This window comes from Schistocerca piceifrons, chromosome 4 (assembly GCF_021461385.2).
Source record: "Schistocerca piceifrons isolate TAMUIC-IGC-003096 chromosome 4, iqSchPice1.1, whole genome shotgun sequence".
NCBI lineage: Eukaryota > Metazoa > Arthropoda > Insecta > Orthoptera > Acrididae > Schistocerca > Schistocerca piceifrons.
In genome coordinates this window covers 831,690,831-831,708,330 of record NC_060141.1, presented here as the reverse complement: position 1 = coordinate 831,708,330, position 17,500 = coordinate 831,690,831, and the positions used below count along the sequence as shown (strand labels likewise).

General features: G+C 41.1%; 1 protein-coding gene across 9 annotated transcripts in view; it reads left to right on the top strand.

Moving 5' to 3' along the window:
- LOC124795129 (kinectin) overlaps positions 1–17,500 on the top strand; it is a 357,860-nt gene that overhangs the window by 328,694 nt on the left and 11,666 nt on the right. For 5 of the 9 annotated variants that reach the window (XM_047258994.1, XM_047259000.1, XM_047258993.1 and 2 more), the window contains 2 exons: positions 4,256–4,330; positions 6,040–6,066. The exons of 1 other annotated variant lie outside the window; for it this stretch is intronic. In XM_047258994.1, the coding sequence (XP_047114950.1) occupies positions 4,256–4,330; positions 6,040–6,066 (102 nt within the window). The remainder of the gene's footprint in view (positions 1–4,255; positions 4,331–6,039; positions 6,067–17,500) is intronic. 3 more of the 9 variants (XM_047258998.1, XM_047258999.1, XM_047258995.1) reach the window with 3 other exon arrangements.

Here is a 17,500-nt window from a genome sequence, read left to right as displayed (position 1 = left end):
ACCCCATGTGGATGAACTTTAAGCATGCTTTTCCAAATGCTAATATGTTTCCAAATAGACTTGTCAGAAGACTACTTACAGCTCTCTCTAGATGATGATTCTCAGTGTGTCCTTGCAGTGAATACCTCCTTCAGGTTATATCAATACCAGCACCTGCCATTGGGTATGGCTTATGCCCCTGCCATTTTCCAACCATTTTTGGAGCAACTCGTGGCATGTGTGCTGGTGTGCATTAACTACTTGGATGATATTGTGGTCTCAGGTTCCTCAACATATAAACATTTGTGGACCCTCTATGCCTTATTCACAGTGCTACGGGCTGCCAGTTTGACAGGTAACTTGGACAAATCAATTATTATTAATTCCCCCCTCCCCAGCAGTCTGTAGTCTATCTCAGTTCTGAAATCTCACATGCTGGTGTCAGACCTTTACACGACCATGTTGATGCCATTACAGTTTTCTACATCCTACCAGGGTCAAAGGGTTGCAAGCCTTTCTCGGAAAGATTACACACTACTATAAATTTCTTCCTGGTGCAGTCACATTGGCCCAGCCACTTGTACATAAAAATTTCCCTTTTTACTGGTTGTCCTCCTGTGAGTATGCTTATACTTTATTACGACCAAATTTACACTTGGCACCTTTCTTGGTAACTTTCCAGCCAAGCCAAGATCTTGTTTTGACCATAAATACCTCCTAATATGGCCTTAGGGCCAATCTCGCACACAAATGTGCAGTCAGTTTCGAATGCCCTTTTGCATCAGTTTCCAAAATCTGTCTCGGGTGCAACAGCACTTCCTGCAATAGAAGAAGCATCTCCAAAAATGTCATGTTTTCCTACATGGTTCTAAGTTTTTTGATTGCTGATGATAAACCTCTGGTTTCTCTTTTCAGTCCTTCAGCATCTTCGCCAGACAAAGCAACCCATCACTTGCAATGCTGGGCTCTGTTTTTGTCACACTATAATTATGAGATTATTATACGACTCACAGCACAACAATAATGCAGATGCTCTTTCTTGATTGCAGAATGGCCCTGATACAGCATTCGATCATGATGAACTGTTCCATTTAGACGTAACTGCCCAAAACACAGTGAACGTTTTTCCCATTATCAGTTCTGTGGTTTCAACAGCTGTAATGCCAATCTTGTCTGCTGTCAGGTTGTTCAGTATGTCCAGCATGGCTGAGCATCGGATCCATTGCGTAATTATTATGCTCTTTGCCACCACCTCTCAGTTCTTGATTGTGTTTTACTGTTGGCTACTGAGAAGTCAACACCCAAGGTTGTGATCCCACCCACATTGCAGCAGGCCATCATGCGCTTTCTTCATCTAGACCATTGGGGGTCTTTTTGTGCTCAATTTCTGGCCTGCCACCACGTGTTTTGGCTGGATATTGAAAACGAGATCACACATGTGCATAGTGTGCCACCCATCAAGTGGCATCACTGTTGTCTCTTTACATGTGCAGCCCTGCCCCCCCCCCCCCCCCCCCCACACCCATCCTCCTATCTACCCACCACCCCCCTCCCTCCTCCTCCTCTGGACCACGGGAGTGTATTCATTCTGATTTTGAGAGTTTGTTTCTTAACTTACTTTGGCTTCTCGTAGTTGACACTTTCTCAAAATTTCTGTAAGTGGTTCGTTACCCATCGACATCCACGGGGACTACAGTTGTGATGTTCTCAATGATTTTTCTGTTAGAAGTATTGCCATATATGCTCGTGATGGATGACGACTCTCAGTCCAAGATTTTGTACAGAGTGGCACCCCTCTTTTACATCTTCAGACCAGTGGAGAGGAGGAGCGGTTGGTCCACACATTCGAAATCCAGACGAAAAAATATGTCACTCAATCTTCTCCTGAGGAACCCCTCCATAGGTTCTCAAGTTCATGTAGGTTAACTCCACTAGTGACCATAGCCTGTTGGAGCTGTTTCATGGCCACCAGCCCTCTACAAAGCTTCATCTCCTCTGGCTGACACCCAGTCACTCACTGGCCCCCATTTCACAATGATTCCATCTGGGCTGTGCCGCCTAGGCCCATGGGTTTGGCCAGGCCCCAGGTGGATACCAGTGGTCATCCGTCACAGCTGATGGCGTGGACACGACATTGTGACCAGCTCCATCTTTGCTTGGCCAACCACGCATTAGAGAACCCTCCCGGCTCGTGAGCACCTCCGCCTCGTTCAGCTCCTGTGGCACTTTAACCGCAAGTGCTCCCTTATGGCCTCTTGCATGGCAGTGGAACCAAGCCTGTCTGTGCTCGAGCCATTTCAGACCGTATTCTCCTGTGTCAGCACATGACACCTGTTTCAGCAGTTGTCACCTGTTGGTGAAGATATGGGCTTCGCCATAGTGAACACTTTTCCCCAAGGGGGAAGAAATATTGTAACCTTAGAATGTGAGCATGCATAATCAAAGAGCGCACAGTAGAAATGCCTCCACAGCTACCCTAGCGTAGAGAGGTGACCCTCGCAACCTGGATAGACAGCATGCTGAGCCTTCCGGCTCAGTTATTTTTGCTTGTTTATTGTATGCTCACCTACGTGACTGTATATTGATGTGTTCTGTAGTTATGAGACTGTACTGTATGTATTTAATTCAGTATCATTGTTAATCTTTTCATGTGGAAGCAGAATAAAACTTGTTTGGCGCTAAATTTGGTATTGTGTGTGTACAGCATTACAATGACGTTATTGTTGGGAAACGCAATCTTGTAGTGAACATGATTGCATAAAATTAGAAACACTCTCCTAAAATTAAAAACAGAACAAGCCAACTGCCAAAGTACTGCACAGAGCACGAGTTTTTAACTTCGTATTAGGTGCTTTGTCCTGATGATTACCCCAGCACACTACAACTGCAGTCTACAAATAACTGTAAAGTGCACATACAGTTGTACCAGATGTTAGGGTTTCTTTCAATTTCATTTGCATACGTAGTGCAGCAAGAATGCTTAAACGTCTCTGTCCACTCTGTACTTGGTCAGATCTCGTCTTAGTGGCAACAGTCTTCTGTAACTGTGACTTTTATTAGTATACTTCTGTAATTCTTTTAAATAGTCTGTTAATTGGTCCTCAAAACTTATCTTGGTTTTTAGATTACACTACATGTATTTTCGATAATTGGCTTCTGTCCTTTGTATGCAATTTCATAATAATAATATATTTTTGCTAGAGTATAGTAAATAGCATGTCATTCTATTGGCAGTAAGCACGACTAAACACAGAACGAACATTCTGCCATTTTAAGAACTTCACACTTACAATTTTACTTCATTCAAGCATAAACTGTCATGCAAAGTCAATAATATGAATATAGAAGAAATATAATTGTATTAATAATGAAACATCCTATATATTGTGTAGCTGAAAGAAATTCAATCATTTTAACTTTGTAAGGACGGTTGTATTTTGTCCAATCGCTGTAGATTGCAGTTGCATTTCCTTTATTGTCAACTGTTATTGTTTATTATTAGTATTGTATTATAATTATGTAAATATTTGTGGGTTGTCATTGAATCAGGGAGTTGATAACTGGCATTAGAAAGGCATGTCTCAATTTTTTTTCCCTGTATGTAAATTTTTTGAACTTTGTAAACGGTGTAAAGTATTTGTTCTCATTGTTGTGCATGACCACCTTAACTCCTCATTTTAATTCTATTTGTTTCTATTTGGAATCACATTCTTTTTGTAAGTGAACAAGTAACTGTTGAACCTACCATATTAGCACATTAAAGAGCAGTATTCATAAGTCCATGAAATTAGAGAAAATTGTATAATTAACAGTTCAATGGCAGCTGTTTTGTGTCAGTAAAATATAAGAACTGTTATTAATGCTAGTTATATCATGGTGAATACCTTATGCTGTGACTGATGGGAGTATACATACTACAATGACAGATGCTGCGTCTGCCCCCACCTCTGCCTCCGGCAGCACTTCACCATGTCAAGCTCACACACAGCTTAAAAAATAATTATGTAATAAGGATTTGTCACATCACCGATCGTATGCACATCATAAATTTCAGCTTGGTTTAAAGACCAAAAGGAAGGAGAAGCAACAAAAATAAAACTCTCAGTAGATGGGTGAGCTCTAAGTATTTACCATTATGTTTTGCAAATTAAATTCTTCATGGACTTATCAATAATGTTGAATTATTAATTATAGCAGTGACACACAGCATTATTAAACTCAGTGTGTTCGTATTTCTCTCGAAATAGAGTTGCATCTCTTTTCTCTTCTCCTGCAGGCTGCACGTGAGGTATGTGGCGTGGAGTTTGCCTTTAGCTGTATTGAAAAATCTCTTCCAGTGATCATTAGTGAGGTATGCTTGGATGTTGGTTCAGTGGATTGATGTTGTTGCATGTATTGGTCTTGCTTAACTTGGCTGGAATCTGCAGTGGGTATGTTGTGCATCATTTGTGTGCTACCTGCTATAACTTCTGCATTTTATAATTTCCATCACCCAGACTGCCTGTAATGTTTGCTGTAAAGGAGGAAACAAGGAAAATGTCATTACAATTATAACTGATATGGCCACATGCAGCTTTGAGCTTTAAAATTAAGCTCTGTCTGAAGTTGTCATAATGCTTTTGGGTTGGTTAAAGCTCTGTAGGAGATTTAGGCCTTTTGTTTAACAGTAACTCTTCATGGCCTACCTCTGGACTGTATTTAAAACAATAATAAAAATATTATTTTATTTGATGAAAAAGATTCGTATTGTCATCTTCCCTGGTGGATTGAACAAGTGTATAATTGTCAGGTTTCCATCTTGGGGAGTTCAGCAAAATGGAGTGATTATGTTCTGGGAAAGATGACGAGATACCCATCCAAATGTCATACCATTTCAGTAAATTTGCCTGCCAGGAAACATAAGAATCTGCAGCTCTTGCAAATGATTTTTACCACTGCCTTTGTTAATTTTCTTTGTAGGTTGTGTGGTTAAATTTCATGACATTGTGAATTTTGTCCTCATTCTCTCTCCAGTATCTGACACGATGTTCCTCCAGTGTGCATATATGAATCGTGCTGAAAAACGTAGGTGCAATATAAACAGTGGGATAAGTAATGATAACCATTTGCTATATAGCGGATAGTTTGAACATTGGATTTCCACATAAGTAAGAACAGGAACACATTATTTATGAAATTGAGTTCATCAGAGAGCACACACGTGCTGTGGGTCCACTCACTCCCTGTCCTCCTCTCTGTAGTGTCAACAAATGGATGGCTATCATACGATAGAATGGCCCCTATTTCAACAATTATTTGTTTCCAAACATGTATTTATAGGGCTTTTTCTCTAGGCTTGATCCATACTATGAGAATATGGGACACTTAATTAATTGTGTACAGATGACTACTCACCATAAAACTCAGTGGAGGGAAATCAAAGAAACCTTTCTGAAGTCTCACTGTTCAATTGCATGCCTAATTCTTACAAGTTTTAGTATCCTCTTAACTTCACTTTTACTAAATCTGAACAAGAAACTATGTTTATTTGGTGGGATCCTGTGACACCTGCAGAAATTTTACCCTTGATAAATCGAGAGGATTCTTAGTATTTAATTACAGTAACTTTTTAATCACATTCAGATATTCATACAGAACATCCATACTGGTGGCGAGAGACCTTCATGGAAGGAAATTACAGTATGCTATGAGACTGAATATTAATATTTTACTGCTATCCAATTCATTTAATGAATATTTCTCTTCAGGCTGCAGTTACATGAAGACTCTAACTTAGAATTACTCTGTTTTAAATATGCAGAAGGTTTATGGTGTGGTCAGTGTATTGTTTGCTATTGTACTTTCTCCGTTTACAGTTTTGTTTGCATATTTGTAGGTAGCTTCCCTCCACTGTAAGTGTTTTGTTACATGCATGTCCTGCACTAATAAATGAAATTTTAAATTTCTGAAAACAAGTGCTGATAACTATTGCTAGTGTTGCTTTCAGTTTGTAGGTTATAATTATTTTTTCTTTCTGTTCACCTACCACCTTTCATTTTATTCAACACATGGGCTGATTAGTATGCAGTCTCAGCGATCTCTCTCCTGGTAAGTCTATGCCTGTATCTGTTGTTTCATGTAAGTTGTGTACATAAAGTTCTGTTTTTAATGCTATGTTTACTTTATTATATGTAACTCTTATTAAAGATACAGAAGTGTTCACAGTGTGAAGTTATGTGTGACAGATCTTAAAAGCGAACACTACTTTGTGTGATTCTCAGTGTTTATGCATTCAAAACCCCAAGCTTCCATTGTATTGTCCTCACATGTTCGTAAGTATCAAGTTGCCTAGTCCAAAACTTTAATCTCTCTTTCTCCTGTTCTTAGATTTTCCTAAGTGTAGTAGTGTTGCATTGTTTTTGCTGTAGACGTAAGTTGTATATTAATTCTGGCACCATTGGGTTTCATTTCATAAGGGTCATAAAAAAACCTACTTTTCATCTGAAACACAGTTAATGTAAAAAATTTTATCTGTTGGGTGGGTAATGGAAACCACTGTATTGTGATATAACTAAATTTTTGGTGAACAGCGGTGGCATTAACTTGACAGGAGTACTAAACAGCACATTGACAAGGTACAAATCTTAAAACTGTGAGGAACAATGAACTCAAAAAGACTAAATGTTATACACATTTTAATCAGATTGCAGCAGAGTCATTCATATAGATTACCTAAAAATGTTCATGGTTCAAATAATGTGTATAGTTGAGTGCAAATAAGCTATACAATGAAATGATGCAGAATTATGTATTGAAAATATCTTAGATGGATAACAAAAGAATAATGTAGATGCTAATTGGAGAGAACAGAAGAAAAGGAATATTAGAAACTTTTGACAAGTGTTTATAGATTCAATAAAAATTTTGGTCGTGGAGCCATTATATGTCAGTGCAGTTACCTATAACTGTGGCAACAGCTGTTTCTAAGACAGCTAAATTACAAGAAAATTAACAAGAGACAGAAGAAACATTTACTCTTCTAAAAATCTTGAAAGCTTGGTGCTCTGTAGCTTTCATATATTTGCTAAAAGACATCTTCAATGCACAATGAGTTGCACTAAATTGTTCTATTTGCCAAAACTGGTTTTCTGGTTTATAACCCATCATCAGTGGCATTTGATATAGCGGAACAAACAACTGTATGTGCATTGATTTCTACAAAATAAACAAACATTGGAAAATCCAGGATGGAATGTAACAATTTTATGAAAAGGATAGTTGCTACACGCCATGTAGCGGAGATGCTAAGTCGCAGACACACACACACACACACACACACACACACACACACACACACAGTTCATAGGTGGTGGCCACTGATGAATTGTGTATACCATTGGAGTTAACACCCTCAATGTCAGTTAATACCTGACAATGGAGCACTGAAGCACCGAATCTGGTAGCCATACAATAAATAATGTCGTAAGGATGGCTGTAGGTGTTCCATTTTATTATATTCTTGATAATGTTTGACATAAGTGTCATGTAGCATAAACATGGAACTGACAGGAGAAGGAGTCTACATTAGTTGTCTTTTGTTATTTCTAAGAACATACACTATGTGATCAAAAGTATCCGGACACCCCCAAAAACATACGTTTTTCATATTAGGTGCATTGTGCTGCCACCTACTGCCAGGTACTCCATATCAGTGACCTTAGTAGTCATTAAGCATCGTGAGAGAGCAAAATAGGGTGCTCTACAGAATTCACGGTCTTTGAACGTGGTCAGGTGATTGGGTGTCACTAGTGTCGTATGTCTGTACGCGAGATTTCCACACTCCTAAACATCCCTAGTCCGCTGTTATTGATGTGGTAGTGAAGTGGAAACGTGAAGGGACACATACAGCACAAAAGCACACAGGCCGACCTCGTCTGTTGACTGACAGAGACCGTCGACAGTTGAAGAGGGTTGTAACGTGTAATAGGCAGATATCCATCCAGACCATCACACAGGAATTCCAGACTTCATCAGGACCCACTGCAAGTTCTACGACAGTTATGCAGGACGTGAGAAAACTTGGATTTCATGGTCGAGCGGCTGCTCATAAGCCACACATCGTGCCAGTAAATGCCAAACAACGCCTCACTTGGTATAAGGAGTGTAAACATTGGACGATTGAACAGTGGAAAACCATTTTGTGGAGTGATGAATCACGGTACACAATGTGGCGATCCGATGGCAGGGTGTGGGTATGGTGTATGCCCGGTGAATATCATCTGCCAGCTTGTTTAGTGCTAACAGTAAAATTCGGAGGTGGTTGTGTTACGGTGTGCTTGTGTTTTTCGTGGAGGGGGCTTGTACCTCTTGCTTTTTTTGTGTGGCAATATCACAGCACAGGCCTACATTGATATTTAAGCACCTTCTTACTTCCCACTGTTGAAGAGCAATTCGGAGATGGTGATTGCATATTTCAACACAATCGAGCACCTGTTCATAATGCACGTCCTGTGGTGGAGTGGTTACACAACACCCCTGTAACGGACTGACCTGCACAGAGTCCTGACCTGAATCCTACAGAACACGTCAGGGATGTATTGGATCGCCGACTTCGTGCTAGGCCTCACTGACCGACATAGATACCTCTCCTCAGTACAGCACTCTGTGAAAAATGGGCTGCCATTTCCCAAGAAACTTTCCAGCACCTGCGAGAGTGGAAGCTGTCATCAAGGCTAAGGGTGGGCCAACACCATATTGAATTCCGGCATTACCGATGGAAGGCGACACTAACTTGTAAGTAATTTTCAGCCAGGTGTCCAGATGGTTTCGACCACATAGTGACTTTGTATATATCTGTTACACACAGTCAAATAATTAAGTAAATTACAATTTTTGACAATTTTCATATGAGGGTAGAATATACAAAAGGTATAAGATTGAAAATTAATCCAACATATCACATCAAATTAGACAATTCTTACGTGCTCGACACAGACTCCAAACTAAAATTGTTCATTTAAAACTGTTGAAATTTTCTATATACATCCTATTCTGTAACTCTGTTTGTTCATCAAGTATGCTGTCTGGTTGTTTTGTCATGTGTGTGTGTATTTCAATTTCTTCTACAATATTTAATAATCTTCCTTTTTCTGCTTTGTGGAAAATTTTTTTTTTTTTTGTGCCATTAGCAGTATGCTTGTACTCTCTTAAATGAGCACTTGAATGCTGAGGAATTGGCTTTACTAAGATTAGTATGTTCTCTAAATGTGCTTCTGAAGTTTCTTCCTGTTTGCCCATTATAAAATTTATTGTAATCTCCACATGTTACTGTATACATCTGATGGATTACAAACCTGAAAACCAGTTTCGGCAAATAAAACAATTCTAGGGCAGCTCATAGTGTAATGACGATGTCTTTTAATCAAAATGTATCTTGTTATAAGATGTCAGAAAATAATCAATGATTTGGAGGTTGGGTTCAAATTTTCTCCATTTATCCACAAAATGTGTAGCTTATTTTCTAAAGTTGCAATAAAAAAAAAAAAAATACTCTTGGCGCACAAATTATAGAAGAGTAGAATTATTCAAAATTTTACTTCAAAGTAATTTCTTCTAGTAGTAATTATTTTGCAGTGTTGAAAGAAATGTTTGTGAATTACGCAAATGTTGTCATTCATAGTGAAGTGCAAAGTTAAGTATGGGGCCATTAATTAGTTGGATACTGAACTGTTTCATCTTGGCTTCTTGGAAAATGCTTATCCTCTTTGACCACCCTCTGAATGACTGTGTTGTCATAATGGAACAAGCACCTCCACAGACCATTCTTTTGTTCCATACCTTAGCCTTTTCTCAAAAATTTATGAAGATGTGCTCCATCACACCATTTCCCAATTACAATGTTACATAAAAAAAGCGTGATTGTGATCACCTGTTCATTTACATTGAAGGAAGAACACCATTACTTTGCCTGTCACCGCTACGTACAAGCTCTGCAGCTGAGGATGGGGTGGAGATTTTGGCGTGTGCTGAGGACCTAGATCTTGCCAGACTGACACAATGAATATAAACTGCTCAGGCAATAAATCAGTGACAGCAGGTGACACTGCGGTGTAAACTGCCTTATTGAATGTTCCAAGCCTTCCCAGTCTCACAATGTCTGCAATGTATATCTTTCTCCAGATGGTGCAGTACCCCTGAATGTATTAGCTGCACTGATTGATCAACTACCTAAACCTTATCTACTTCTGGGAGATTTTATTGCCCATAACCCCTTGTGGGGTGGTACCATGATTACTGGCAGAGGCAGAGATGTCAAAACTTTACTGTCGCATTCGACCTGTGCTTCTTAAATACTGGGGCAGCCACACATTTCAGTGTGGCTCATGGTAGTTACTCCACCATTGATTTATCAATTTGCAGCCCAGGACTTCTCCCACCTATCCACTGGAGAGCACATGACGACCTGTGTGGTAGGGATCACTTCCCCATCTTCCTTTCACTCCAGTGCCAGGCACGTGGATGCCTGCCCAGATGGACTTTGAAAAAGGCAGCCTGGGGAACTTTCACCTCTGCTGTCACAGCTGAATCTCCCCCACACGGTAACATCGATGTGATGGTTGAGCAATTGTTTCTGCAGCAGAAAACGCAATCCCTCGCTCTTTAGGGTGCCCAAGGCATAGGGCAGTCCCTTGGTGGTCGCCAGATGTCGCTGAAGCAATTGAGGACCATCGGTGAGCTCTACAGTGGCATAAGCGGCACCCTTCCATGGAGCACCTCATAGCCTTTAAACGGTTCCGTGCCCGTGTTCACTACCTTATCAAACAACGGAAGGAGGAGTGTTGGGAGCGATACGTCTGCACCGTTGGGTGCCACACGTCACCTTCCTGAGTCTGAGTCTGAGCAAAGATCAAACATCTTTTCGGGTACCAAGTCCCAACAGCTGTCCCCAGTGTTACCATAAATGACGAATTATGTACCGACGCAAACGCGATTGCTGAGCACTTTGCTGAGAACTTTGCTCGATCCTCTATGTCAGAGAATTACCCACCAGCCTTTTCGCACACTCAAACGGCGGCTGGAAGGGAATATCCTGTCATCCACTACATGCTGCATTGAATCCTATAACACCCCATTTACAGACTGGGAGCTTCTCAGTGCCCTTGCACATTGCCCCGACACAGCTCCTGGGCCAGATCGCCAGTGCTCAAACCTGGTGAAAACCTGCTTGATGTGGATAGCTATCAGCCCATCAGCCTCACCAAGGTTCTTTGTAAGCTGCTGGAATGCGGTGTATGTCGGCGGTTGCGTTGGGTCCTGGAGTCACGTGGCTTGCTGGCTCCATGTTAGTGTGGCGTCCGCCAGGGTCACTCTACCACTAATGTGATTTCCCTAAATCGCTTCAGGCAAATGCCGGGATGGTTCCTTAAAAAGGGCACGGCCAATTTCCTTCCCCATCCTTCCCTAATCCGAGCTTGTGCTCCGTCTCTAATGATCTCGTTGTCGACGGGACGTTAAACAGTTATCTCCTCCTCCTCCTCCTCCTCCTCCTCCTCCTCCTCCTCCTCTACCATTGATAATCTTGTGTCCATCGAGTGTGCCGTCTGAGCAGCCCTTTCCAGATGGCACCTGATTGCTGTCTTTTTTGACTTGCGTAAAGCATAAGACACGACTTGGTGACATCATATCCTTGCCACATTGTATGAGTGGGGTCTCTGGGGACCACTCCTGATTTTTAACCAATACTTCGTGTCGCTCCGTACTTCCCGTGTCTAAGTTGCTGACTCCCATAGTTCCATCTACATCCAGGAGAATGGAGCCCTGCAGGACTCTCTATTGAGTCTGTCTCTAGTTTTAGTGGCCATTAATGGTCTAGCAGCAGCTGTCGGGCCCTCCGTCTCACCTTCTCTGTATGCAGACGACTTCTGCATTTCATATTGCTGCTCCAGTACTGTTGGTACTGAGCGGTGCCTCTAGGGAGCCATACACAAGGTGCAGTCATGGGCTCTAGCCCACGGCTTCCAGTTTTTAGCCACAAAGACGTGTGTCATGTACTTCTGTCGACGTTGTACTGTTCATCTGCAGCGCGCACTGTACCTTAATGACGATCCTCTCACTGTAGTGGAGGCATATCAATTCCTAGAACTGGTTTTCGACACTCGATTGACTTGGCTCCCTCTACAGAGCACTTGTCCAATCCCGAATTGACTACCGTATTTACTCAAATCTAAGCCGCACCTGAAAAATGAGACTCTAAATCAAGGAAAAAAAAAATTCCCAAATCTAAGCCACACCTGAAATGAGACTCAAATTACAAGGTGAGAGAAAAGTTTTAGGCCGCACCTCCAAATCAAAACAAAGTTGGTCCATTATAATACGAGACATAATTTAGGTCGAATGAATGACGATACAGCTACAGTAGTTAATGAAACTGTATTTATATGGATTAAAGGTAAAGGTACCTGTGAATATGTTAAATTTGTAGGAGATTGTACAATGTATTTTCACAAATAAAGTGATCTGTAGCGTAGCTTAAAAACGGACAAGGGTACATCTAGAATCTGTCGACATAGAGTATGCAACAGCATGTTACGCCAGCTCTCTGAGCGCTTGACCTTTGACCCCGCCCATAAGGCTACGCAATCTTGGCAGCTCGCTGCATGGCTTGCTTTTGTGCGCGCTACCGCCGCTTATAATAAATAAGTAAAATAAAAAAGAGGAATCGTCTCAGTAGCGAAACAATGGCAAGAGACTGCTATTTGTTGTTACTTCCACTGCTGCTTTCTTTGATAATGATCAACAAGAGCCAAATAATAGACTGCATATGATAGAAGATGTTCTGAACGAGAGTTTAGCAAAAATTTTTCTCCGTTTGAAAATCTTTGCAGACACCTCTTTTAGTACATTACATTCTGCACCAAAATTAGAGTCATCTTAGATTTAAAAATCTAGTCAATTGACGTGCTTCATTTCTGACTGTATCAGTATTAGGCTTAAGAATAATAAGAATATAAACATGACATGATATGTGTATTCTTCCCCGTTTGCTGTTGTCTCACTCTAGTTTCGTAGTTTATTAGGAAGACAGGATTTAAATGAGATAGCTGCAAACACGAAAGAATACATGACAAATTTTTTTATTCATATTATTCTTATGGTGAAGAGAACACTGCATGTGATTCACAATTCATAAAAGTTCCTATTAGCAACCATCTCTTCTCACAGGTAGGAAAAAATTCAGAACGTAGTTCCCCATATTGACAAAAATCGCAAACAGTCTTGCCAGTCAGATTTTCGTAGTACATTGAAATGCTGCTACTTTCGAAGATGAACAGTACGGAATTTGTATTCTGGAATCATTCTGTATTTCTTTCGTTGGATAATGTATGAAAGTGCAGTGGTCGAAACTCGGGGTGGAGAAAAAAGCTTGTCTTCCACCTTTTTAATTTATTTACTGGCGCAGAGGTTTTGGCACCAGTATTTACCTTTGTGCCTGCAAAGCATGCCTGTGTAGCGCTACATACATTCGACAGCAGAAGTTACTTCTGGCGGCACCTACCAACATTTTTCAGAACTTCCGCTTACTTTGCACTCGATTCTAAGCCACAGGCGGTTTTTTGGATTACAAAAACCGGAAAAAAAGTGCGGCTTAGATTCGAGTAAATACGGTATGGGGGTGTGATTTATGGTTTGACAGCGCCTTCAGCATTGCATTTACTCGACCCTGTGCACCACTGTGGGGTGCGATTAGTGACAGGAGCTTTTAGGACGAGTCCAGTGACCAGTGTGTCCCTCCACTGCAGATGAGACATGTGCAACTGCTCACCAGTTATGCAGCACACATTCATAGTTTTCCTGAGCATCCGAATTAGTGTCTCCTTTTTCCGCCTGCGGCAGTCCATCTCCCACATCGGCGGCCCAGATCTAGGCTAACGATTGCTGTTCATGTGCGGTCCCTTCTCTCCGAACTGGAGTCCTTCCCTTTACCACCTCTGCTTGCCGTCCGTTCATGTATGCCTCCATGGTGTACGCCTTCACCTGGACTTTTTGCATGGCCCTAAGGACTCCGTTAACCCCGCCACTCTCAGCTTCACTTCCTCTCGATTCGTGACGTGTTCCGGGGCTCTGAAGTGGTTTACACCAACGGCTCAATGGCTGATGGTTATATAGGCTTAGCATATGTTCATGGAGGACATATTGAGCAGCACTCCTTGCCAGTTGGCTGCAGTGTTTTCACTGCAGAGCTGTCGGTCATATCTCGTGCTCTTGAATACATCCGCTCATGTCCTAGAGTCATTTCTCCTGTGTACTGACTCATTGAGTAGCCTACAACCTATCAACCAGTGCTACCCTCGCCACCCTCTGGTAGTGTCCATTCAGGAGTCCATCAATGCCCTGGAACAGTCCAGCCATTCCATGGTGTTTGTGTGGACCCCGGGATACGTCGGAATCCCCGGCAACGAACTTGCTGACAGGCTGGCCTAACAGGCGATGCGGAAACTGCTTCTGGAGATAGGCATCTCCAAAGCTGACCTGTGTTTTGATTTATACCGCAGGTTTTTTCAGCTTTGGGAGACAGAATGGCATAACAGCGTGCACAACAAACTGTGTGTCATTAAGGAGACTATCAATGTGTGGAAGTCTTCCATGCAGGCCTATCGCAGGGAATCAGTTGTCCTCTGCCGGCTCCACATTGGCCATATGAGGCTAATGCATGGTTACCAACTCCGTCGTGAGGACCCGCCTCAGTGTCGCTGTGGATCCCAAATGACAGTCGTCCACCTCTTGCTGGACTGACCACTATTCAGTACCTCTTCATTAGTTACATGATCTACCCACCTAATCTTTAGCATTCGTCTGTAGCTCCACATTTCAAAAGCTTCTATTCTCTTCTTCTCCAAACTGTTTATCGTCCATGTTTCACATCCATATATGGTTACACTCCATAATAATACTCTCGGAAAAGACTTCCTGTCACTTAAATCTATACTCGATGCTAACAAATTTCTCTTCTTCAGAAGCGCTTTCCTTGCCGTTGCCAGTCTACATTTTATATCCTCTCTACCTTGACCATCATCAGTTATTTTGCTCCCCAAATAGTAAAACTCATCTACTAACTTAAGTGCCTCATTTTCTTATCTAATTTCCTCAGCATCACCCGATTTAATTAGACTACATTTCATTATCCTCATATTGTTTTATTGATCATCATCTTATATCTTCCTTTGAAGACACTGTCAATTCCATTCAGCTTCTCTTCCAGTTCCTTTGCTGCCTCTGACTTAATTACGATGTCATCAGCAAACCTCAAAGTTTTTATTTCTTCTCCATTGATTTTAATACCTACTCCGAACTTTTCTTTTGTTTCCTTTACTGCTTGCTCAGTATACAGATTGAATAACATCAGAGATCGGGTACAACCCTGTCTCACTCCCTTCCCAACCACTGCTTCCCTTTCATGCCCCTCGATTCTTGTAACTGCCATCTGGTTTCTGTACAAATTGTAAATTGCCTTTCGCTCCCTGTATTTTACCCCTGCCACCTTCAGAATCTGAAATGGAGTATTCCAGTCAACATTGTCAAAAGCTTTCTCTAAGTCTACGAATGCTAGAAACATGGGTTTGCCTTTCCTTAACCTTGTAAGTCATAGGGTCAGTATTGCCTCATGTGTTCCAACATTTCTACGGAATGCAAACTAAGCTTCCTTGAGGTCGGTTTCTACCAGTTCTTCCATTCATTTGTAAATAATTCATATTAGTATTTTGCAAGCATGACTTATTACACTGATAGTTCAGTAATTTTCACACCTGCCAACACCTATTTTCTTTGGGATTGGAATTATTGTATTCTTCTTGAAGTCTGAGGGTATTTCACCTGTATCGTACATCTTGCTGACCGGATGGAAGAGTTTTGTCATGACTGGCTCTCCCAAGGCTATCAGTAGTTCTGATGGAATTTTGTCTACTCCTGGGGCCTTGTTTCAACTTAGTCTTTCAGTGCTCTGCCAAATTTTTCACACAGTATCATATCTCCCATTTCATCTTTATCTATGTCCTCTTCCATTTCCACAATACTGCCCTCAAGTACATCACTGTGGACCCTCTGTATACTCCTTACACCTTTCTGCTTTCCCTTCTTTGCTTGGGATGGGTTTTCCATCTGAGCTCTTGATATTCATACAGGTGGGTCTCTCTTCTCCAAAGGTCTCTTTAATTTTTCTGTAGGCAGTATCTATCTTACCCCCTAGTAATATATGCTTCTACATCCTTACATTTGTCCTTTAGCCATCCCTGCTTAGCCATTTAGCACTTCTTGTCAGTCTCAGTTTTGAGACATTTATGATCCTTTGCTCCTGCTTCATTTACTGCATTTTTGTTTTCTCATTTCATCAATAAAATTTAGTATCTTTTCTGTTGCGCAAGGATTTCTACTAGCCCTCCTCTTTTTACCAACTTGCTCCTCTGCTGTCGTCATAATTTCATCTCTCAGAGTTACCCATTTTTCTTCTACTGTATTTCTTTCCCCTGTTCTTGTCAATGGTTGTCTAATACTCTCAAACACTCTATATCCTCCAGTTCTTTCAGTTTATCCATGTCCCATCTCCTAAAATGCCTACCTTTTTTGCAGTTTTTTTAGTTTCAATCTACAATTCGTAACCAATTAATTGCAGTCAGAATCCACATCTGCCCCTGGAAATGATTTACAGTTTAAAACATGGTTTCTAAATCTCTCTCTTGCCGTTGTATAATCTATCTGAAACCTTCCAGTGTCTCCAGGCCTCTTCCATGTATACAGCCTTCTTTCGTGATTCTTAATCCAAGTGTCAGCTATGATTAAGTTGCCCTCTGTGTAAAATTCTGCCAGGCGATTTCCCCTTTCATTCCTTACCCCCAGTCCATATTCCCCTACTACTTTTCCTTCTCTTATTTTCCTGCAGTCGCATACTAGTCCCCCATGACTACTAAATTTTCATCTCCATTAACTATCTGAATAATTTCTTTTATCACATCATACATTTCTTCAATCTCCTCATCATCTGCTGAGCTAGTTGGCATATAAACTTGCACTACTGTGGTAGGCATGGATTTCATGTCTATTCTGGCTACAATAATGCGTTCACTGTGCTGTCGTAGTAGCTTATCTGTGTTCCTATTTTTTTTATTCATTATTGAAGTGAAAAAGATTTGTAACTATTTTGTAATTGCTGCAGCAATGTCATTTGAAGAGAGATCTTGCAGGTTTATTCACGTACTCTACAAGACCTATTTAAAGTTCTTACTGCAAGTTTTGGCAGTCTCCTTCTACCTCCATGATAAAATGAGTCAGATGAAAAGCGCTGACAAGAAAAAAGTTTTGTGGGAAACAAATATAGTGTATGGGTAAAATAGTGCCCATGTTCACAAATAATATTGTGGTACAATTTAAGGGCATATAGGACAAAAATATTGCAAAGAGTTAGTTAAACGAAAGTGGATGACAGAGAAAGCTTGTCCTATTAAAATACTAGCCGGGCCACCATCTGAAGTTGAGTTTTATTGAAGTATCT